Here is a 25,695-nt window from a genome sequence, read left to right as displayed (position 1 = left end):
AATTGTAATATAAATCCCATTTGCACTTAGTTTTTTAATCAAGTAAAACCGTAGCATGTCTTTTCGACGAAAATATCCCAGGGTGTAAAACCTAAACACTGCACTGCTCTGATTGTGACAAATTTATTTTAACTTTACAATTTTCTAAAAGATCGGAAGGAATGTAGTCTTAATTTAATGTAACATCTGTAGAAAATAAAATACCTTTCCAGTGAAGATTAAGATTAGCCACATTCGTGGCCGCCACTGTGCTAAATATCCTACCAAGCTGTTTTCAGATTGACATAATTTGTTTGCTTCCTTCCTTGCATCTTTTCCTAAACCCCTATGTCATGTTTAATGTCATGAAATTTCAATGTCTTACAGTAAGATGTTCGTCACCACAATATGATTGTCTCTGCGTCCGAGACGAAAAACAACAATTAATCAACCAGTAAAATTAAGAAAAGAAAAAAACAGACAGCACCTGATTTGATCAGCTAATATACTATCTATTATCTTTATTTGAATATAAATGGAGGGATTTCAATGTAAACAGAAATGTAATTAAAGGCATGAAAAATAAGATGAATATGTCATCGAAGGGTCTCCATAATATTATCATCATACTTAATCAAATATTTGAGAGACCAACAGCTATTTTCTATACTCGTTATGGAAAGAGTGAAAGGGATTTTTCACGAGCATAAACAGAAAATCAAAACTAACCTTAGTGGCAAGAGGAAACAACTATTCAGCCTACTTGAGAAAAATGATTTAATAAAACCTTGGCAAATGGTTAAAATTAAGAAAGATGATGATCATGACTCGTTTCGGTCAATTTTTGATATCGTTGAGAAGAGTTGTAACGAAGAACAATTCATTAAAACTCTGAGAGAGGTTGACGATGAAATTGCGAGCCTGGTTGAAAGTGAGTATTATGTCTTATAACGCATTACTTTTTGAATTTTATTTATGTGTGATATCTGTCTGTCTTTAAATTAAATATATGTACATGCTACAACATTCTCCGGTTTTGCTTATTGCACTCCTTTCATATTAATGCGTATTAGTTTGAGACAGCTGTAGTTTTGAATTTAATCACTCTCCCCTGCACTTTAGAAAGTAAACATTCCAAATAAAGTGTACTATTCTGATTTATCTACATAGGTACACACCTTTCAGTCGTATGTTTTAATTTTGATCATTTACTGTCCACGTCAGCTCAAAAAAAGCAGCTGTCACCTTTTTGCGTCAGAGGCTTTCTTCGTCTTAAGCTTGATATTAAAATAAGGTATACTAAAAATTAGTTTGAATCCCTATTAATTGTTGGTATTTGTTTTAATGTGCTTGATTTTCATTATGTCCATAGCTGCTCATCAACAAACGTTGCGGCAAATGTCTAAAATGGAATTTAATGTCAAATGCAAATATTAAGTTATATACATAACATGTATCTTGAAACTTTTACATAATAGTGAATATTTTACCTAACTAAAGGTCAAAGAATGTCATAGTCATCCAATTTTCATAGTAACTTTAATTTAACCCCTTAACAAGAGATGACTACCCATGAATTGTGTTTGTTCGGTTATTTAAAGGAAATGAATGCTAACATGGAAAGTGACACAAAGGTAAATCTTTTGATTGACTAATTCGATCCACAAAAAAAAACATTCTTATACAATAATATAGTTCATGGCTACACACAGAGACTGTACGATTTAATCAACTGCATAATGCCTATACAAATATATAGTGTTTGTCTATTGCTATTTAAGAATTTCTCGTGATTTCATAGCTATGCAAAAATTTTCGTTGATTCGCATGTTCCATGGCTAGGCTTTATTGTTTTTAATATAATTTGTTTGAACATATCGCAAAATATAGTACGTTTTGGAAAAGAATGAAAAAATTCTATTATGTTTAATTCTCTCTTTCATACCACCTCATACCACTTCGGTATTGCTAGACAGTCAAACACCGATCAGTCTGTGTATTATACATGCATGCGGTTGGTTGGTTATATCATTATTATGATTTATTAACAGAACCTCCAGAAGCGGCTTTTAGGCAACCATTACCTGACAAAAAATTTGCTGAACTAGGAGGTACAGTAGTCCTTGAGTGTGAGCTTGATAAAAAGTATGTTGCAAAATGGCTTAAAGACAAGAAGAAAGTGGAAGATGACACAAATGTTGTTATCAGAAATTTCAATCATACTGGCAGGCATTCTATCACAATTTTACAGCTAAAAGGAAGTGACATTGGGAAGTATAGCTGCAAATGTGGATCAGTAGAAACGACCTGTGAACTGAAAGTTAAAGGTAATATAGGGAAATCAAAGTACCATTATTTTAAGGTAAGGAAAAGTAAATTAAACTGAGCTATTGGCCGTCTTTAACTCAATTTACTTTCACCTATAGTTGTCTACTTTTTATAAGTTATTATACTTTGAAAATTGGACGGAGAGTTGTCGCATTGGCACTCATACCATTATTTATAATACTGACATGTTATTATGGATAACTATGTAAACTTTCACATGATTTGGTAATATTAATAACAACACTTAATTTAGTCCTGGTATCTATGATGAGTTTATTTACGTCGAATACGTCATGTAAGAAAAAAGAAAAACCAGAATTTACGAAACAGACTATCGTCAATGCGATTAATTATCTGTTTGCCACCAATGAATTTGGCCTTACAATACTTTTGAAAATTAATTAATGGTGTGATGATTTAATGAGCATGTTAATAAAGAATGTTGATGTTTTATATATTGCAAAATACATTATTTGGTGGATATATTCCCATAACGAACAATAGAAACATTTGTACGAGATAAACTTCTTAGAAATTGATTTTTAGAACAAAACTATTTTAGAATTAAATAAAACTAAAGAAATTTTATTGACCAATATACATGTTTAAGAAAACAAAAGGTCTCACCCAATCTATGCTCATATCCATTGCCTATTAACTCTTCCTCCCGTAACTAAAACTACAATCACAATCAAAGAGGACTACTTATTTCCTTTTATTGAATGTCAGATGTTTTAATTTGACCAAATATCCTGTTCGTAATGTGATATGAGACTTAATCGTCAATATCTCTCAATAGATTATTGACATATTGTTGTTTGGTAGAATACTTATGCACCGTGATTAACTGTGAGCTGATCTGTTATTTATGCAAATAAAAATGTTGCACTGTCTTAAAAAAAAAACGTTTTTCCTAATAGAAATTAAAAGATGAATGCATGCTAAAATTAGTTTTCTATTCAAATGCAAAATTCACATATACTATATTCATATGAACTGAATCACGTGCCTTTAATCTTTTCGGTTTAATACGGTTCCTAAGTTGCAGATAGAACATTTAAAGTATATAACATTTGCGGATAATCCCCGTCTTTGTTTAAAATAATTGTATTTAAAACTTCCTCTGGTGGATACTTACACATAATTATGTTGTACAAGTAAACTATATAGATATAAGAAAATGTGGTGTGAGACAACTCTCTATCCATGTCACAACTTGTAGGATACTTATAAGTCAAAGTACGGCCATCAACATGGAGCATTGGCTCACTACGAACAGCAAGCAATAATAAGCGCTTATTTGACTAGTGTAAACCCATTCAAACACAGAGCCCATTCTTGTATGAAACAAATACAAAAACACGAAAATAACATCTACAAAGACAACCACTGAACATCAGGTACTTGACTTAGGACAGGTACAAACACATGTAGCTGGTTTAAACGTTGAATATACACCAACATTCACCAAACATGAATCAATAGTTTAACATCACACCATAGAAAGACACACAGTACAATATCAATTGAAATGGCTTAAATCATATTAAAGACAAATTGATAAAAAAAACAATGCATTCACTGAACGAATAATCTTGCTCTATGACAAAATGTAAATACAAAATTATCTAAAGGCTCAAAGAAGACTGTGTTGCTCAGCTGATATTTTGTTTGACATAAAAGATGTATAACAATGCAACAATTATATTTTTCAAAAGGCATCTGTGTTGATCAAAATCTTATCCATCGTTTTAATTTTAATTGCTTTCAAACTATTTATCATTTTAAGTTTTCAAGGTTAAAACACACATTTATCTTAAACTTGTATTTTTTTTTTATTTAAGTGTAAAGTAAAGTAAACAACTATTAAATGTAAAATATCAAAATGAACTGTAACCTAAATATATAAAGGTCCAACATCAAATGAATATCTACAAAGGCAAAAAAGTTCAACAGAACACTTCCATTTTTAGACACAATTCAACGGATAAAACATTAAAAAAATACTCTGTTGACATTTCCATATTAATAAATTTGTAGAGCTTGCCTTGATGCTCATTTGTTCCTGTTTCAGTTTCTTTCTATCTATTATACTTTTTAATATGTCAGCCAGAAGTCTTCATAAAAGAACAATAACTCAATAAAAAATTGTCTTATTTGGAGATTTTGTTGAATTCATCAATTCTGTTTATTTTTAAAAGTTCCCAAATATCTGTAACTGTTTCCAAAATGAGATGCAAAAATAAAAAGAAACACTAATAAAAGTTGTCATTTAAGTGCAATAATTCATATAAGAAGTCATTTGACTTGTTTTGACGAGACAGTAGGTAAATCTGTGCTAGTGAACATTTAGCTCCTGTTTGAGTTTTTCTACAGAGCAGGTTTCAAGATAATAGACACAATTTTAATTTAACCCATCCTTATAAAACAGGATATAAGACATCACCCGGCGCTGTTAATTATGTAAATTAGCATTAACTATATGTTTATGTTTACACAACTTGCATTTTTCATCCTATGTTCTATTTAAACTATGACATCCATGTTGTTTGGTAGGTAGGAGCCATCGGACAAATCTTTATAACTAAATACTTTTATTAACTGGTTGAGTTTGTCTTTGCAGTTTCAGAGAAAACGATTTTTGCAAAAGATTACAAAATTTACGAACTTTGTTAAAAATGTACTTCATGTCTTAAGGGCAATAATTCGTTAGGGGGTCAATTGACGGTTATACAACCTTACAACGGGTTTTTTGATTCGTCTGGAAATTTCAGAGCTGATGTATCCTAACCTGATGAACATGTTAACCCCAAAGTCAGACTTATCTAAATGCTGTATTTTCAGAGATATGAAAAATGCATGTCACCACTATCGTGACTATGTTCTTTTTTAAGCCCTGTAAGCCATGTTGGGTGGCAGACTTGGCCGTTCAGTCCAGGTGAGTTAATAAAACGAGGGATAAAATGTAAAACCATTATATCAAAATGACAACCATAACCTGGAACAAAATGCCTCCAAAGAAAATAACGTACGCATGTAGATAAAATATTTTTTTAGTAAGATAAACAATGGAGTACGGAAATGCATATTACAAAACAAATTGTAAATATCAATATACATTACAAATTGTATCCACAGGTCAAATGAATACCAAAGTACGATTTGAGAATAGACGCAATAAACAATAAATAATTAAAAATAAAATCAGACATAAGAGACTTAAAACCAACTAAAACATGTCTTTTTATATCACCAAGATTTTTAAATACAAGTTAGAAAATCCTTCGTGTACCTTTAAAAGAGTAGATATAAATTTATTATTATTTATTGAAGTTCGATAAGTTTTTTAGTCTTCTGCATTTTTTGCTTGACAAAAACCAATTGTGTGCTAAAACAGTTTTTTAAGGTTCGTAGGGACGTGAATATGCATAAACGTAGCGTATTAGTTACTATATATTCAATGGAACAGAGGGTATAAACGGCTGGGAAGGAAACATTGCCAAATTAAAATTTAAAAACTGAAATTAATACGTTGGTCACAGATTATTGTTCATTCGACTGTTTCAATGTCAAGTAAAATTTAAAAGCCGACTTACTAGTTTCAGTAAGCCTAAACCTCAATTTCACTGTGACAAATCAGATGCAAACAATCACTAAAATTGTTTTTAAGAATGATGTTTCTGAAAGTACTATAATGTTTTCAAATTTTACACAACTGGATCGATACCTCTGCTGATGGACTAGCAGTCCCCGAGGGTATCATCAGTTCAGTAGTCAGTACGTAGGTACTGACATGATTTAACAAACTTTACTAAAATTGTCGGTTTATAAATTTTGAAATTATTAGAAAACTAAGGTTTCAACGTCAGGTAAAGTTGACTTTAGATGGATTTGGCTATTTATGTTCGGTGTTTTTGACATATAGCTCTTCAAAGGTTTTGGTACTTATACATTTTCGGATTTCAAATGTTTGGCTTTGAGCGTTCATGATGAAGGTAAAAACAGAAAAGCGCTTCGGACGCAAGAAATTATTTAACGTGTTGTTTTCAATGTTTTAACGAACTTAAAGTCGGTCGGTTAGGTTGCACAATTAGTACACAAGGTGAATCCAACTGTCTACTGAAACATCGTCAAATGTAATGTTGATAAAAAAAGATGAAATTTGTTGATTAATATATCATTTCGGTGTACTTTAAGGCGAAGTACGATAAAAAAAAACATATTTTTAATCTAAGTATCGAGCATGGGGAAGATACGTAGAGAGTAGATCACCAACAGTGTTGAAATAGCTGCAAAATTGGAATAATAGGAATAGCATTTTCATGAGTACATGTAGATCAACAGGACTCCCCAGAATTCTCATTTCAATGACTACACTGTATATATCACCACAATATGCTACCAATTACTGTATAACATTCTTTAATTTTTATTGTACCGTAAACTAAGCATTTACACTCTCTGGCTGCAAGAATTGTTTTGCAAATCTATTGTTATTTTTTGTTAAAAATCGTAATTTAAAGTCGTTTGACTTTGTTATTAACATAGACTAGAAAAAAATACCACAATTTTGTTCGATTGATTTTCCTAAATGTTTTATTTTTAATAATTTTTTTTTTTGCAGATGAGCATACTGTTGAGTTTTACACATTTTATGCATAATAATTATAATATATTAACTGAAATTCTTTGGTACATTACAGAATATGATTGCAAACCAAAGGCTAGTTGGATATAAAATAAATATTATAAATATGGTGTCTTTTGTTTATCTTTGTTTGTGTGACACTGGAGAAGTCAAAATCACCCAAAAATACACTTATTTGATTAATCAGCGGTTATTTTAAGAAGAGGTTCGTTTTTTGCCTAAAATTCGATTTATTTTTCTGTATTGATACCCTTTCATTTTAAAAATCTTGGTGATATAAAAAGCCAATATTATATGGATAATATTCCAACTGTATTGAGAATTGAGGAATATTTTGTTATCACTATAATTTAGGATTTGCATATTTACTATTTAAAATATTACACATGTCTGAAGAATCTCTCTTGAAGCAAAACAAAGGTTTTTTTGGATATAGAATAAATATAATACATATGGTGTCTTTTCTTTATCTTCGTTTTCATGATACTAAATTAGTCCCAGGGTTCCAGCAGTTTTTTCTTTGAGATGATTTTTAGTGCTATAATATTGGTTCGTTACAATGAATTTGTGCATCTAGAAATGTAGAATTGTTAAGTTTCTTATTTCATTTTTATGGGGTTTTGTGAGAATACCAAATAAAACCAAATCAATATTTAAAGTCAGTTCTATTTCTATTTTCTTATATACCAGGGAGTTAAATTCAAGAATATATGCTCTCACTTTTGTTTATGATTGACTTTTTACTATTTAAATATTATACATGACTTATGCAACTTTCTTTGATTTGAAAGAAAAATATTTAAGAACTCGACCGTGTTCTACCCTTTTATTGACTGGGGCATATGTTTTCTTTTTTTTAAACACTTTTTTATTGCAAATTTTTTTTTTTTAAACATACCAACCCTCCCGTGCCCCTAATATATTGAAGTTTAATGTTAAATGGTTGTATCCTTATAGGTCGCAAGTTTTTTTGATATATTGTCTTTGTTTATCTCCCATTGGTATACAAGTTATTATCCCCCTTTTTTGAGATACCGACACCTACCTGTTGAAGTTAAATGTTAAGGTCAAGTTACAGTAAAATAAATGGACTATGTTACAGATTTCAGTATAACTTTGCATAACTTTGGGTCGATGAACTTCAACTGAAAGTCAAAATAATTATGCATTTATCTCATTTATCATTTGATATATTACTGATTAAATTCTTTCAACATGGGTGAACATTTGTACAGAAAGCACATAAATCGGCTAAAAACCTTCTTAAATGTGTCTAAAAATCATCAAATCTCTAATTGTACTCCATAGATTTTTCTTAAAAACTATATGTTGTTGATACATACATTTCCGTTTAAATGGTGCAAAATAAAGATACATGAAGGATCACCGACTTCGTTTTTACGGTATACATCATTCACAGTCGTGTTCTTTGTGAAAAACTCCCACAAAACGTCGAAATTATGGTAACGTCATCGCGTTACAGACCGTAAAACGTTGATTGTTGACGTTGACTACCAACAAGGTAACAAATTGATGATTAGACAAAAAAAAGAAGTCGGTGACCATATGATTATTTTATATCATTAAAACAGAAATTAATGTAAAAACAACATATAGTTTTTTTTAAGAAAAATGTATGGAGTAGAATTAGTGATTCGATGTTAAACGCCAAATTTTAAAATATTTTCGCCGATTTTATGTGCTATCTATACAAATATTCACTCATATTGAAAGAAACCAATCTGTTATATTTCGGATAATAAAAGAGATAAATGCCTTATTTTTTTCGATTTTCATAAAATTATGTAGTTCAACACGTCAAGTTTGTATGCAAAAGGAGTAGGTCCGGGAAGGGTCGATTTTGGCCTTAAATTTCAAGTTCAACTGACGAAATATTTTGGACACTTTTTAAACACTTAAGTGTCTATTTCAGTTGATTCAATTAGCGTATGCGAAAGATTTTAACTAATTTACTCATTAAAAACGCTCCGAATTAAGTTTAAATATAAAATATCTATCAAATATGCCAAAAAATATCACTTTTCAGACGGTTTTTGTCAAAAATGAAAGTGGCTGCATCCGTGTTAATCCTCAACCTTTATATGGTATGTATTATCATCAAATGCAACTTACATTTCAATATTAAGAATGAACACGAATGCGGCAAATTTCATTTTAGACGGAAACCGTCTAAAATTTTACTAAAATGCTAAAATAGTTAAGATTTCAGTAATTTAGCATGACTTAAGGAATATAGTACCCGATATATGTGCATTGTATTGTCAAAAACAGCCCATATTTATGTATCAGAAGCATTCGTCGCTCCAAAAAATAATTGAAAGTTTACATTTTAACAATTTTGTAAAACTGCTATATTTTGGTGCCAAAAAGGGGTCTTACTGAACCTACTCCTTTTATAAAAATCGACGATATAACCCAATAACTGTTCCTTGACCTTAAATGGTTGTTCCCTAATAGGTCGACACTTTGCAATGTATTGTCTTGGTTTATCTCTTATTGGTATACACATGATTATCCCCCTTTTTGAGATACCGACATTTCAACCTAGTATACGACCACCACCCTCATATACCCGTAGTTGATTGACCGTAGAACATATTTACCTAAATGTACTCAAAATAATATAAAAAAAAATCACTGGTATATCCATCAGATCAATGACTTTTTAATAGCTTCTGTTGGTTCTGTATAAGACATTTCCCCCTCAAGGATATCCCTTCTATCATTTGTCAACTTGCGAACATCTGAAAATGGAATTTCGTTATTGAGATCAACATTTTCTATTGTATCTTTTTTAAATATATATCCTAATAGAAGAGTTTTGCCTCCAGTAAAATTTGTCCTAGCTAGTTTATATAACAGCTTTCATTATTGGCTAATCTTGAAAATGTTTTATCAACAAACTGTTTAGTTTATAAATTAAGAAAAAAAAGTGTATGGTTTTTCACCTTTTTCTACCTATTGCATTTGTACTTGTCTTAAAATTTCTTATGATTAAGATCTTTCATTTTTTAATTTCATTTACCAAAGCATTTTCCTATCATTTTTTTCATTGATGTATATAAACCTGACCACAACCTCAGTGTTGACTAGCTAGCGATAACAGTAGTAACCACTAACAGCACTCAGCCACCGAGGCCGCTCCTACTAAATATGATGATAGGTACAAGCTTAAGGATATCATTCGTTAATACAAACCAACATGCAGACATCTTATACATTAAGTGTTTCACATCCAATCTTTTACGGTCATATTCTTTACAAAGCAAACAAATGTCAGCATTAACCCTAATAGTTTATCAAACCTTTAAATAGACTTATTCAGAGGGATATAGTTACGATACTGTCCTAAGTTCATTAAAGATGGCATGTTTTGGAATGAAAAATCATTCACTCATATGGTCTTTTCATCAGAAATAAACAGATTTTTTTCTAAAACCAGTTGTTAATATGATACGTGTTATGTTCTTCACAAATATTTTATGATATTATGATTCTAAACCACTTACAAAAAGGCTTGTGCTTGATTTTCATATGATGAAGTCATCATTTTTCAATCAGCTGGCATGTTAGTACATGCTAGTAATCTTCTGTTAATGTATGTATCAATGTCCTTAGTTTGTTATGTTACCTATTCTAACATCGGACTCAGACTTCTTTAAAAGTGTTTTTTAATGTATGTATACTTTGTTTTTGTTTATTCTACATTAGTTAGATGTATATGGGGAGGTTTCCGATCTCACAAATCATTTTATACCCCGCCTCAATTTTGTGCCTGTCCCAACTCGGGAGCCTCTGTTCTTTTTTCTTTTTTTCTTTTTTAATTCTAGTTCATTTTTATGATTTTGAGTTTATAATGAGGTCAATTGTTACTGAATGTGTACACATTTGTATTTAGAGGCCAGCTTTGGCCCACCTCCGAGTCCTGGATATATTTTTTGCTTCAATGAAGATTCATTGATAAACTTTGGCTGTTATCTGCTCTTCTGTCGGGTTGTTGTCTTTTTTGACAAATTCTCCACTACCATTCTTAGTTGTATGTGAATGATCAGATGTATAGCTATTTTGGATTTTTACTTTTTTTTATATTTTGATTGAAACTAAGAGCTACCAGGACAAATCAGTTATAGCTTGCTTTAGAAGAATTTATTTTTCTCCATGTATATCGTTTCTTTAGCTAATAATTACTTTAATGATGTATCAGTTTATTTTTTACTGAAGTAAATGAATTAACCAACATGCGTAATGTAACCAAAACTATTTTAACAAGTTGAAGTTAAGGATTTTTTAAATGTTTATGAATAGCAAAAAAAGGATGACTTATTGACCATGCACACAATTTTAGATTTTTCATTTTAATTAGAATGTAATCAAAACGTAATCAGGACTACAAGGTATTTTGAAAAGAAATTGTTTAAATGAGATAATATGCAATCCGCATTTTGGCTGATTATAAGTACAATGATAACTTGAAAAATTGTAATCAATTACAGCTGATTAATGCTAATTACAATTACTCTTACTCAAACCTAATAAAATTGAGAATGGAAATGGGGAATGTGCCAAAGAGACAACAACCCGACCATAGAAAAAAAAACAACAGCAGAAGGTCACCAACAGGTCTTCAATGTAGCGAGAAATTCCCGCACCCGGAGGCGTCCTTCAACTGGCCCCTAAACAAATATATACTAGTTCAGTGATAATGAACGCCATACTAATTTCCAAATTGTACACAAGAAACTAAAATTAAAATAATACAAGACTAACAGAGACCAGAGGCTCCTGACTTGGGACAGGCGTTTAGGTCTGGTTTTGGTTGCTAAACATCATCTTTAAAGATACAGAAAAGATTGACAAAAAGCTCTTGACGACACCAAATAAATTGGTGGTCTCTCAATCATCTGATTATTCACCTTATGAAATTACACCACCGAAATTAAAATCTTACGGTCTGTCAAAAATATCTTTAAACTATTACAAAGTTATTTGAAAAACAGAAAACAATAAATGATTGGTCCAGTTCTTTTCAATATCTTGATTAATGCCGTATTTCGTTTTTTACAAAAAAGCACAAATTATAATCATGCAAATGATAACATTGTATCATATAGTGATTAGAAGATATATAAGGTTGCTAATATCTTAGGAATTGATAAGTTATATTTAATAAACTGATTTTCGATAACATTTAATGATCATTAATCCAGAAAATTCCAGGTATTTGCCATTTAAAAACATATCAAAATAGTTTGACATTTAAATTGAAATTAAAGGAAGCAACTTTGCTTCTTTCATAATGCAAAACTTGTCTAGTTATTTGACACTGGAGCAAAAAAGTGTTTTATTGAAACAAATTCTCCAAAGAACCCTGAAATTTATCCATGAAGATTCATTCAAAAACGTAAAACCAAAATGCCTTAATTAGGAAAATGGAGAACACAAACTATTGCAGAAGAAACATTTTAAATTATTTTAGAAAAATAACATTCAGAACTTTAATTTTAGATCACAAGAAACAGCAGACCCCCAAGGAGTCAGATTTACAAGGTACATGAATGGTTTGAAATCGTTTTGCAATGATGCCGCACACACGTTAATGGGCAACCTTACCGTTGTCGTAGATCATTTCAACAATTGGTACTAACACGGCATGATGATAAACGCTCATGTCTGTGCAGTGCATATAAATATATATATAAATATATATATATATATACAACTCGTCTAAACATCAACCCAACAATGTTAGGTTTATATATTTATATATATATAATGTCTAAAAATAGCAACAATCAACATTCAATCTATTTAGGCGTGGATCAGTTTGTAAAAATAAACTGATACAGTTACTGAATTAAAATTATATAAATGTCTAAGAATATAACTTAAACACGCTAGTCAATACATTAAAAAGTTCTATTAGATGTTAAATAGAAATACGCAATATTTCGCTAAACAAATTAGCTTCATCAGGCGTGTGCATCTCTCAAGATGAAATCGGATTCATGACAAAAAAATATTTTTGTACCTTAATCTATACAAGAGTTGAGAAAAAGTGTAACATATTGATTGATGTTGCATAACATATGTTTGTAGCTACAACTACATGCAGTTGAAATAAAAGTTTAACACATTTATAGATGTTCGATTAATTGTATGAATTTCTATAAATTAATTTGTATAATTTCAAGATAATTATGGTTTTGATTTGCTTTTAATTTTTTTTTCGTCTCTCTCATTGAGTCCATCAGGTTCAAGAGTTCGTAACTGGTGCATCCAAAATCTCTTTCTTTTTTGTCTTCCTTGTGTATCCCAATTTTGATTTTCTCAATGATTTGAAATGTGACGTTTTCAAAATCATGTTCTGCTCTTAAAAGGTGTCTTGAAATTGGGCACTTTCTTTCTTTTGTATAAAATGACCGATGGTTATTTAGTCGGATGTTAAATGGTGTTTCTGTTTCACCAACATATTGTATTTTGCAAGTTCCACACGTTAGAACATAAATGCAATTTTGCGTTTTGCAATTTAAGGTTATAAATATGTTGTATTTTTTCTTTGTGACTGTGCGGACGAATTGGGTTTCGATGTTGGCGACTTTTATTCCAACTTCATGTAGTTGTAGCTACAAACATATTTTATGCAACATCAACCAATATGTTACACTTTTTCTCAACTCTTGTATAGATTAAGCTCCAAAAATATTTTTTTGTAATGCATCCGATTTCATCTTGAGAGATGCACACGCCTGGTGAAGCTAATTTGTTTTGCGAAATATTGCGTATTTCTATTTAACATCTATGTACAACATTTTGAAATTTTGGGTCCTCAATGCTCTTCAACTTTGTACTTGTTTGGCTTTATAACTATTTTGATCTGAGCGTCACTGATGAGTCTTATGTAGACGGAACGCGCGTCTGGTGTATTAAATTATAATCGTGGTACCTTTGATAACTGTTTCTTATAAATTTTAAGAGAATAAATATAATCATAGCATTGATTTTGGGTCTGTTTGATTGTAAGTTTTCTTTTTTTAATGATATAATAGTTTTTACTAATTATATTTCACACTATTTTTACAATTTGTTTTGTAGATAAAGCTGGATCTGTGAGTAGCTGAATTCATACTTGTATCGAAATTAAACATTTCATTTGATTTACTTTAGGTGTCAGACCACCAATTAAAAGTCCCTATCTGTTCAACCAAATTTTACAATTTTCACAGCTTTCTAAATATTTTACCTTAAGTTTAACTTCATAGAAAGCAGGTATATCCTGAATTGTACATGTATCAGCTTTCTACATGCCAATTTTCAACAGATGCTTAAAATCATATAAAAAAGAAAAGGTCTTCCGAATAGAGGTACCACTAAAAATTACCCCTGGTTTTCTGGAAATCTTAAATTAGTATACTATGGAGTGCATTAATCATCAATTTTGAATGCAAACTCATAAACAAGTAAATTTTAGCTAAAAATGGTCTTAATATATTTCTCTTTTACCAAAAGTCATTTCTGCCCATTTGTTGGTTAGTTTAAGTAAACAAGGACATCAAATGCACTATGTTTTGTCCGAGTAGGCCTACTTTCACATACGTTCTAAATTTGAGGGAGTAATTGGTGGTATGACACCACCTTACTCACTTTTTACATTTCTGCTTATAATAAGGTCATACCTGTTTTCTACTATTCAAAATGTTTTTTTAATCAAACCAAAAAATCAATAATTATAGTTTTTTAAAGGTCATGTACGCAAATTTATCAAATGTAAACAATGCATGAACAATTACTTATATAAGATGCCATTGGATTGTTTCAGATCAATATACCAAGTTTTTCAACATCATAATAAAAACATTTTGCACCAGTCCTTATATATGTATATGTTATAGTAAATAGGTGAAATAAGGAAAAACATGTAATTATTCAAATTTAGAAATTAAATGTAACTTCTGTTACTATCCTTTTAATATTTTTTTTACATCTATTTACTTGCTGTTGACAAAGACATTTACTATTGTATAGTTGTTATACATAAATAAAATAATGCTTATCAGCACTAGGACATTCAATATTATCAAGTTGAAAAATAAAACACAAACATGATGTAACCTTTCAAATATATAAGCATATTTGAAAATATTTATTTGATATTTTTGAAAATATTTATTTATGTGAAATGTTCAACATTTCCTGTTCACTTGCTATGTAAATATCTTGTTCAAAAACATGAACTTTGTCAATTAACTGAACTAGCAACGATCTTTAGTGGTTTATCAAGCAACATGTTTTTAAAACTAACAACCTAACATAAACGATAAAGATCTGAGGAAAAAACAAGATTAACCTAAAAATTGCCTGAATATATTTAGGGATCGAATCCAGAGCTATCCAATAGCAGACCTATACTTGTATCCTTAATGATTTGCAAATGGTTAAAACAAATGGTTATTCCTGTGCATTACAACTTTCGTGAAGTTTTCAAAATGTTGCTGTTGTAGGGTTAAATATTAAGAAATTAAGTGCCCTGTTGTTTTCTTTTAGCATTTCCTTATGTAGACAGTAGCGGCGTAAATTATTCTAGGTAGTAGGTGCTAGAAGTAGAGTAGGGTCTGCTGACCCTTCCGCAGCACCTATGGTCACCAATATATTATACTGTTTTGTGGTTCCCTCTCATAAGGTGTAAGTTTTATGTTTCTTAGATTCTGTAACCGACTTAATTGACACGTGGCATTTAGACTAATTGCCTATCAAAATAAACAAGTATTGACTTTGAAAGAAATGCATTTGTGGTACATTGTCTGATGCCCAAAATGCATTTAAATTCATCAATAATTTCAATAACATAACATTCAAAATACCATTTTTCTTCTACCCTCACACACCTTCCCTTTCTAAATAACTTAATTTGTGTGATTAAATTATGAGTGTGCATTAAAACTGTGTCTTTTACATACTTGTTTATACTTGTACCTTTTACAGAATCAGAAAACAATTTTATCACCGGCATACAAGAATTTTAATAGGTTCAAAAATCATAAAACAGCTGTTTTCCAGTTTCAATACACAAACTGTGAACAGCTGGCATTAGATGGATATTTCTAAAAACAAATTTAAGCAATCATTATACATGTAATTACTAAATTGATTAGTAATTAAATGTTTTACCTGAATTGTTTAGTGATTAAATGTTATTTAATGTAATTTCACTTATTTACTGTAACATCTATATATATATATATCTATTGTCGAAATCCGGATCTGGTGAACAAAAAAATATTAACACCTTATGTTTGTGGCATAACATCATGGCCACAAGTTAATTTTTTTCTGTTTAGTATTAAATTTATATTAAGATCCATTTTGTTACATCTTGTGATCCATTTTATTTGGCAATCGCAAATGGCAGTCAACAGGGTTAAGGAACATCAGTTGTTCGACCTGTTAGTCAAATGCATTTTGTTTAAATATACTTCTTCACGTTTTTGGTTTTTTGGGAAATGTTGTTTGTGCTGTATTCAGACCCTTCTACAACGAAATTTGTTTGACATTCACACGTATAAAAATTGCGGTTTTTATCCAACGCAATCATAGGTTTGAACGTAGTTTTCAATTTAGATTCGTTTATATTTTTTCGTTTGGGCTTGTATCATATTTTCCCTCCGGTTAATATGATCCGTTCATCCTATATTGACTCTTAAACTTCAAGAGTTTATCTAAAAATGAGGGTACATTTTATATGGCCTTCCAAATACCGTTTCGATCCCTAACATCACTGAAGATACATTTATTGTCGAAATTCGGATCTGGTGTACAAAAAAATATTAACACCTTATGTTTGTGGCATAACATCGTGGCCACAAGTTAATTGTTTTCTGTTTGGTATTAAATTTATATTAAGATCCATTTTGTTACATCTTGTGATCAATTTTATTTGGCAATCGCCAATGGCAGTCAGCAGGGTTAAAGAACATCAGTTGTTCGACCCGTTAGTCAAATGCGTTTTGTTTAAATATACTTCTTCATTTTTTTGGTCTTTTGAAAAATGTTGTTTGTGCTGTATTTAGACCCTTCTACAACGAAATTTGTTTGACATTCACACGTATAAAAATTGCGGTTTTTATCCAACGCAATCATAGGTTTGAACGTAGTTTTCAATTTAGACTCGTATATATATTTATCATATATACAAGTCTAAATTGAAAACTACGTTCAAACCTTTGCTTGCGTTGGATAAAAACTGCAATTTTTATACGTGTGCATGTAAAACAAAGTGTTTAATTTAACATGATGAGAATATTTTTAAGAGAAAAAGCTGTTTGCTATCATATGTCAATTGTCTTATCTGCATCTTGCGAAATAAAAAAATATAAGAAAAATGCCAAAAGGAGACAAAAATCACAATCAGAACACTTCTATACAATTCAACGGAAGTTTTGACAAATTCTATCATAACGTGAACAATTTCGTGAGGTAGTTGTTCGTAAAAGTGCACAAATCAATAATTCATAAGTTTATTTTTATACACCTTCAAAAATGTAAGTCAGTTGTTGCAACTTATGTATCATACTTAGTTACATCAAATACATCTAATAATAAGAAACGGTGTACTTTATTCAGACAGGAGTAGGTCCAGTAAGACCCCTTTTTGGCCTAAAAATATAGCAGTTTTACGAAATTGTTAGCATGTAAACTTTTAGTTATTTATTTGAAAGTAGAATGCCTCTGCGAAGAAAATTTGGGCTGTTTTTTGACAATACAATGCATAGAAATCGGGTAGTAGCATCATTAAGTGTAGATAATTACTGAAATCATCACAATTTTAGTATTTAAGTTAAATTTTAGACGGTTTCCGTCTTAAATGAAAGCGGCCGCATTCGTGTTCATTTTGAATATTGAAATATAAGTTGTATTTGATGATAATGCAAAACATATATAAAGGTTGAGGATGAACTCGGATGCGGCCGCTTTCATTTTTGACAAAAATCATATGAAAAGTGACGTTTTTTTTGCATATTTGATAGATTTGTCACATTTAAGCTTGACTCCGAGCGTATTTTAAAAATGACTAAATTAGTTAAAATCTTCTCATAAACTAATTTAATCAACTGACAAAGACACTTAAGTGTTCAAAAAGTGTCCAAAATCTTTCGTCAGATGGACCTGAAATCTGAGGCCATAATCGGCCTTTACCAGATCTACACCTTTGTTTTTTATTTCTCTTTTAGCAAGCCTGTTTGAAGTATACTGAAAGTGAGCACAGTTACAGGAAATTTACAGAAGAATTGCAAAATGAAAAGCTCAAAGTTGCACTACTGATGTCTGATAAACAAGAGCTTGAAAGACAAGTAGAGAAACTGAAAAATGATAACGTTCACAGTAAGTTGAATAAAGATAAACTTCGTAAAGCAGAACATCAAATAAGAGAAATGGAAAGAGAGATAAGACATAAAAATATACATATTGATGATCTACAAAAGAGGATAACGACTTATAGCCAAGATCTAGACAAAAAAGCGAAAATTATACAGAATAGATCTGAAGATGTAGACAAAATGATAAAACTTCATGAAGTCATCAGCAGTGAAAAGAAAGAACAAGATAGACAATTCAAAGAGGTTATAGAAGGTAATTACAATTTACGAATATTATTTATAAAGTTTCACATTTCTAGAAGTCATGGGGCTTTTACAAGGAACAAAACGTAAAACCATCGTAATAAAATGATACTCATGTTTGCAATTTAACAATCAACGAGTATGTCTATTTAGAAATCAAAAGGCCAAACACAAACGATTTTTTAATGTTAGCCAAATTATTCATAGGTTCTATTCGGATATACATTTTTTCAATCATGCTAGTAGCACACCAAATGCATTGGCAACTGATAAGCAGAAAGTATCTTTAAAATCCGACAATATTGTATTTTAAAAAGAGAATAATACTGTAAATTTGGGTTATGTTAGTTGAAGTTTTATTTTGTTTTTATTTGGTGTCCCAATAAAAGTGCTGAAAATTAAACACACAACACAAAATTCAGACACTACAAATTGAACCACCGGCACGACATAATTGTAATGTTAATTGTTGGAGAAAATAATTATATCAACTGTATATTTTCTACAATCTAGAATACATAGCCAAATCTGCAAATGAATACCTGGTATAATTTGACAACAACACAATGTAATTTTAACTCAATTGTCAGGTTTCTGAAATTGTTATGATAACACTATGACTTTTTGTCATAATATGTCAGGATATTGCCGATTATACACCGTTATTAGTAATTAGAATAAAACGCCTTGTAATCCTTTATCTGCTAAAGATTTAAATTCATATTTCATATTTTCTCTCAGCTTTATACCACGATATGTGGGATTATTTGCATTTGCATCTGTATCCGATTCCTTCATTTTATTATCTTTGTCGTGTTTCTAGATTTAGTTTGAGAAATTCAATGGTATTTTGTCAATAAACAGGTACAAAGTACATACATAAGGCCGTTAGTTCTTTCGCTTGAATTGTTTTGCATTGTTATTTCGGGGTCTTTTATAGCATACTACGCGGTATGGGCTTTGCTCATTGTTGAAAGCCGTACGGTGACCTATTGTCGTTAATTTCTGTGTCCTTTTGGTTTCTTGTGGAGAGTTGTTTAATTGGCAATCATACGTTTTGAAGACATTCAAAGTCAACATTTTAGTATTGATTCAGCACAGATTATATCGTGCTTTAGTCATTGTGTAGTTTTTTTATTAGATCATTGATAAGAACAGTGGTCACGCAATAGATTTCTCATTTTTGCTCGATTTGGAGTTGATTTATTTGTTTTGAATAGCCAGCTATCTTTTGGCGTGATCAGAGATCAATAAATCTTTTAGAGAACATATAATCTTAGACTCTTTCCTCTAGTTATAGTACTAACACATTTGACTTTTTACACTTTACACATTTATCCACATTCCAAACTAAAAGACAAATAGATATCGTTCGTATTGCTTTGTTTCATAAAAAGCTATGTATCTGGTCTCAGGAAGGGATAAATCATATTTTGTTAAATATCACTCTGATTCAAACCTAATTATTTTCTTTTGAAACTGACATTATCATGATGCTTGATTTCTTGACTGACAACATATTTCTTCTGTTTTGATGACGTCTTTTTCAAAAAAAACTATCGGCATTATAATGGGAACTAGTTGTGCCCCTTTTCTTGACGACTTGTTCCTTTATTCCGATGAGGAAACTTCTTTACAAGAAATAACAGAAACATAAGTATCATTAACTTTATTTTTGCTATAAAGATAATGTTCTGTCACATCAACATTCATGTAGCGCCTGCATACGGAGTTAATACTTTTCTATCTCCCAATTGATACGATATTCCCGGGCTAGTTTTCCTATCAAAATTTACTTGATAGAGGGTTGCTGCTTAGAAGGAAGCTATTGAACCAAGGATCTAAACGGTGAAGTTGAAATCACCCCCTAGTTTTTTCAACAACGTCATCACGAGTAGGTTGACCATTCTGGAATATCCGTTTCATAAATGATAACGACTATGTTCGTTATGTTTTAATAACAATCCTGTTCCCCTTTTTTCCTTCTTAACGAATTGTATCTGCTGAACTATACTTATTACTGGATTTGGTCTCACATGAGCAACACGACGGGAGCCGTATGTAAAGCAGGATCTGATTAAACTTCCGGAGCACCTTAGATCACCCCTAATTTTCGTTAGGGTTTGTCTGACTAATTCTTTTTTTTTTTTTTGCTATATTGTGTTTTTGTACTATAGTTGATATAAAAAAGTAGATGTGATATGTTTGCCAAATTAAAAACTATAGGTCACCGTATGGTCTTCAACGATAAGCAAAGCCCATACCACATAGTCAGTTATAAAAAAAACTCCGAAATGACAGTTCAAACGAGAAAACTAACGACCTAGTGGATGTACAAAAAAAATACGAAATACAAATATGTTAAACATCTACAAACCACTGAATTACAGGCTCCACATACATAACGAATGGTCGGGGGTTAAACATGTTAGCGGGATCTAACAAGTAATAGTCTGACAAGTTGGGTGTTTGCGAATGATGCGTTATTTCCTGTACTTTTTTGTTAATGTTTTCTTTCCTGAAGATTGAAAGTAAAACGACCAAATTGAGTCAAACGTTACTTGAATACACTATGGATTTAGTCATTATGTTTCTAATTCGCTTCACAAATACATAAATTAATTTTCGTTGTTTTCAGACTACAAAGTCATCAGAATATGTATGTTCTACTACTACTATCCTTTTTTTCCATTCAAGGTTTAAAAAAAAAATCTGATCTTCAAAGAAATCTCGAGGCCGAAAAGGAAGAGAATGTCAAAGAAACAAAAGAATTGAAGAAAGAACTAAAAAAGGCACAGGAGGCCAGAGAAAAGGCAGAAAATGATTCAAGGATAGCAAAAGAAGCGGCTAAACGGCAGGCTTCGAAGCATAAAACAAAACAAATAGAGGAAAAAACACGTCCACTTGCAATTCAGAGATCAACAGCAGAACCAAAATTAAAAGCTCAAAATCGGACACTACCAGGTAAAAATAAAGATAAAAATAAATCAATTTAAAGTTTGATATCATTTACTAACTTTTTTTCAAAAGAAATATTCAGTTATTCTAACATGACGTCTTTAAAACGCTTTTAGTACACACACGTGGTAAAATATAAATATATTGCCAGGGCTGTTCCGATCGTACTCCCACGTCATATGCTATTTTATGTTTGAGGTGTCCAACGTCATAGAACGATGACGTAAGAATATAAGCATTTTACGGGAAAATACACGCATGTAAAACCGAAAATCCTCACAACAAGGAAATGTAAAGAAAGATACTAAAATCATATATAAATGTGATATAAGCCATTTTTTTGTAAATTATCTTTTAAATTCATCCAAAAACTATCTAAATACGTAAATGGTAAATAGTTTAAGCATGTCACTAAATCAGTTTGCTCCGTCTTTTTACTCCAATTTGATTGTGCTTTTATTTATGGGAACGACAAAAATTTGCCTCCACCTAGAGCGCTTCGATCCAAAATAATTGCCGTATTTGTCCTATTAGAATCGAAATAATTCATGGGGGCTTGAATATATCGTGAGTTTACATCAGGTGGGCCCTTTATGACAAATATTTCACCCTAAGCGATATTATATGCGACTCTGAGGTTATCAGTTCAATTCACTTTAATGTGTCAGAAGACAACGTATTTTGAATTACAATACTTTTTCATCAATACACCGAATGAACGTTTTATAACGACTGAAGAAAGATTTTGATTTTCAGCCGATTATTATTGGAAAACAAAATTACTTGCCCTTGCTGTGATTCAACTTCAAAGTCCATTCTACGATTTTCTGTCCGTTTTTTCTCTTGTGTCGATCGGCACTTTGATTTCTATGTGATACATTTATTACACAAATTCGGAAAATGTTTGTACCAATTCAATGCAGGAATATGGCGGTTGTTTTTCACTTGTTGCCTTTGATTTGAAACGTTTGATTTTGTCAATTTTAATTGACTTCTCCTGCTTAAATTTGCATTGAAAATCAGTAATTTTGATATTTTTTTCCCGTTATAATCATTGTTCAAATATAAAGCATGTTATATAGCTTCGCCAACTTTCAATTGTAATTCAGGATAACACACGTTTTTACAAGACAATATTATATTATTTGGATATGGTAAAGGATCCATCGAAATTTATGGGGTCTCATCATAGGATTTTGGGTAACTGGGGTATATGTAACCAGTAATAGTATTAAGCTGTTATCAATTTTATTTTACAGAGTAGTCACATGCTATCAGCATCTCTCAATTTTCTAATCAGTAATTGTAATGTAATCGATTCCTGTGAAAAAAAACTCAGATGTATTACTTTTAGATTAATTCCTAATACATACATATGTCGATTACTTGCGGATTACCAATTTGTTTATATACAATTTGTTTTTTTTTACATGATGTATAAATTATAAAAAAGAATATTGTTCACTATGATTGCTTCTGTTTACTATTTAATAATTTCATTTTGAGTGTAGTCTTGCTTTAGGGGCTGTAAATTGAAAATCAATTTAGTTTAACATTTTACTTCATGAATTTAATTTCAAAACCTTTTTAGATTAAGTCTTTGTGATATAACATATTTGCTTTTTAAATACTTTGTCGTTCCCTCGGTTACAAAGCTGTTAAGAATAAGTAAATATTGCACTGTAGTTTGACCTTGATGGTCGCCTTGGAATGATAATTGAACTTAGAATCAACAATTTTTATAACAATCTATATTAAAAATATTCCATGAATTTTCATCATGTGTTTTCTAAATATTTTTAATCATGTATATGAAATAAATAAAAAATAAATGCATACATATTTATTGATTATTCCAATCAAAACATGTGATCTTAATAACCCGAGCTCAACATATTGTTTGTTAGAATTTTTTAGGGAGTGGTTAACACCTGTAAAACGCATGAAGTGTCAATTATGTCTCCGTGCAAAACAGTTTATTAAATTATTAAATACTCACTATTTGAAATATATATTTTGGCCAAAACTATAAAACAAAAATGTAATTTTTCTTACAAAGAAAAGATAGAGAAATCTTTATTCAGGTAGGTGTATTTCAAATAAAGTTAAACAGCAATTTTAAGAAAATTAATCCGTTTGATGCAGTTTTAAAGGGGCACTAGCTGTCAAATTCATGTTCACCGATTTGACTCAAATTCTCATATTTTATTTAAAACAATGTAAAAAAAATTATCACATTTATATAAAGTTTAAAAAGAAACAATATACCGGACATGAACTAAATTATATGTGTATTTTAGTCTGGACGCTATCTAATTAACTATCGAGTTGACCTTCGAAGACCTCCGATTGCCATATAAACGATATAAACCTTAATAAAGATATATATAGATAGTAGACTCGTACGTTTGGATTGTTCTAGGTCTATTTAATTTGATATTATAGATTCAAAATCAATGTTTTGAACCTGTATAAACCATTGTGGATTGAGTCAGTCACTGAAATGATTTATCTCTGTTTCATTTTAATATTGACATGTGTTTCCTTTATATAATTCAACACGCAAAATGCATTCGGTATCCAGGTAGCCTAGGGGTTAAATTGTAGTTCACATGAATATGAATTCAATGAGGTCGAATTATTCACTTGCAATGTTTATTGGCCTATTCTGACATAATTGAACCATACTGCCTGCTAAAAGCGATTTTATTTCACTATTTCACTTTCATAATTGAACAAAAATATATCATATTTTATATTTTGTATATGTCTAGTAGCTAGTGCCCTTTAAAAAAGTTACAAAATTGTGGGTTTTTTTATAATGAAAAAAAGGCAACAGTAGTATACTGCTGGTCAAAAGTTATAAAGGTTTCATTTTGTATATACATCTGTTTCACAAACCACACCTTTTTTGGTGAGATGTACAACATTGATAGATATTTAATTTTATTGAAATACTGGTTCTCATATATGATCTCTTTGTTTCATCTCATAGAGACATAACTGTTAATGTTACCAATATGAATGAACATTTACAGCGGCCACTTTAAATTCTTAAGAAGAACCGGAGTGTACGCAGAGGTAGTACAGAATTGAAATATGAGTTAAACTTCTTAGACCATGTAGAAATTCGGGGTATATTGATGTTGAAAATCTGCCGCAGGTCCTATATTTTGACCTTCGAAAAAAATAGTAGTGCATATTAGCTTTCCTTTCTAAGATATATTTTTGTTACAAAACTTCATAGTGAAAGTGGACAAGTTTTAGTCGTAAAGGCAGTTCTGATGGGAAATTACATTATCTATATCAACAAAAATCACTGTCCCAGTTTAGCAGAGGGGATCCCATAAACATGTTTAACCCCGCAAAATTATCTGTGTTTGTGCCTGATCCAAGTCAGGAGCCTGTAATTCAGTGGTTACCGTATGTTTATGTGTAACATGTTTGTTTTCGTTCATTTTTAGTACATAAACTAGGCCGTTAGTTTTCTCGTTTGAATTGGTTTACATTGTCACTTCGGAGCCTTTTATAGCTTACTATGCGGTTTGGGCTTAATTTGCTATATGAAACTATAATTGTTAATTTAATTTCTGTGTCATTTTGGCATATTGTGGAGAGTTGTCTCATTGACAATCATACCACACCTTCTTTTTAATAAATATTGATTACAAGAAAACGAAGGAAAACACATCAACTACCATTGGATAACAACAGAACAACAGAACAGCAAAGTGGAAAGGGATTAATATAAGTTGCAAAACTTGTTTCCCAATCCACTATAAATAAATATGTTTAAACTTAACTAAACAAAACAACAGAACCTTTGATGTGCAAAGAAACAAACACCAAAGAACATAAAACCAATCTCTTTTATAACAACTGACATATTCCTGACCTTTAAAATTTAAGAGGACTGTTTTTTTCATAGAATAAAGAATTATTCTTAAAATATTATTTGTTTTGCAATTTTACATTTCGCAAGGGTTTTACTGACGATCGTTACTTAGTTGACCTAAGTGACACTATTTTTATTTCCGATTTCTAAATAGAATTCCATTAAAATTGTTCACTTCAACTTAATCACACTGTTAATACTTATTTCAAATTACGATAATTTCAAAATTCGGACACCTTAACCGGTATAGA

The 25,695-nt window shown here is 30.7% G+C and overlaps 1 protein-coding gene across 1 annotated transcript in view; it reads left to right on the top strand.

Annotated features, from left to right (window-relative positions):
- The first annotated feature begins 654 nt into the window (after window positions 1–654).
- The window catches only part of LOC139483151 (golgin subfamily A member 6-like protein 24), a 28,825-nt gene continuing 3,784 nt past the window's right edge, over window positions 655–25,695 (top strand). Inside the window, exons 1-4 of the mRNA XM_071267186.1 lie at window positions 655–910; window positions 2,031–2,341; window positions 18,202–18,601; window positions 21,289–21,555. Coding sequence (XP_071123287.1) covers window positions 655–910; window positions 2,031–2,341; window positions 18,202–18,601; window positions 21,289–21,555 — 1,234 coding nt within the window. The remainder of the gene's footprint in view (window positions 911–2,030; window positions 2,342–18,201; window positions 18,602–21,288; window positions 21,556–25,695) is intronic.

The sequence above is a fragment of the Mytilus edulis genome, chromosome 7, assembly GCF_963676685.1.
Source record: "Mytilus edulis chromosome 7, xbMytEdul2.2, whole genome shotgun sequence".
In the NCBI taxonomy this organism is placed as follows: Eukaryota; Metazoa; Mollusca; class Bivalvia; order Mytilida; family Mytilidae; genus Mytilus; species Mytilus edulis.
This window is presented reverse-complemented; position numbering and strand designations above follow the sequence as displayed.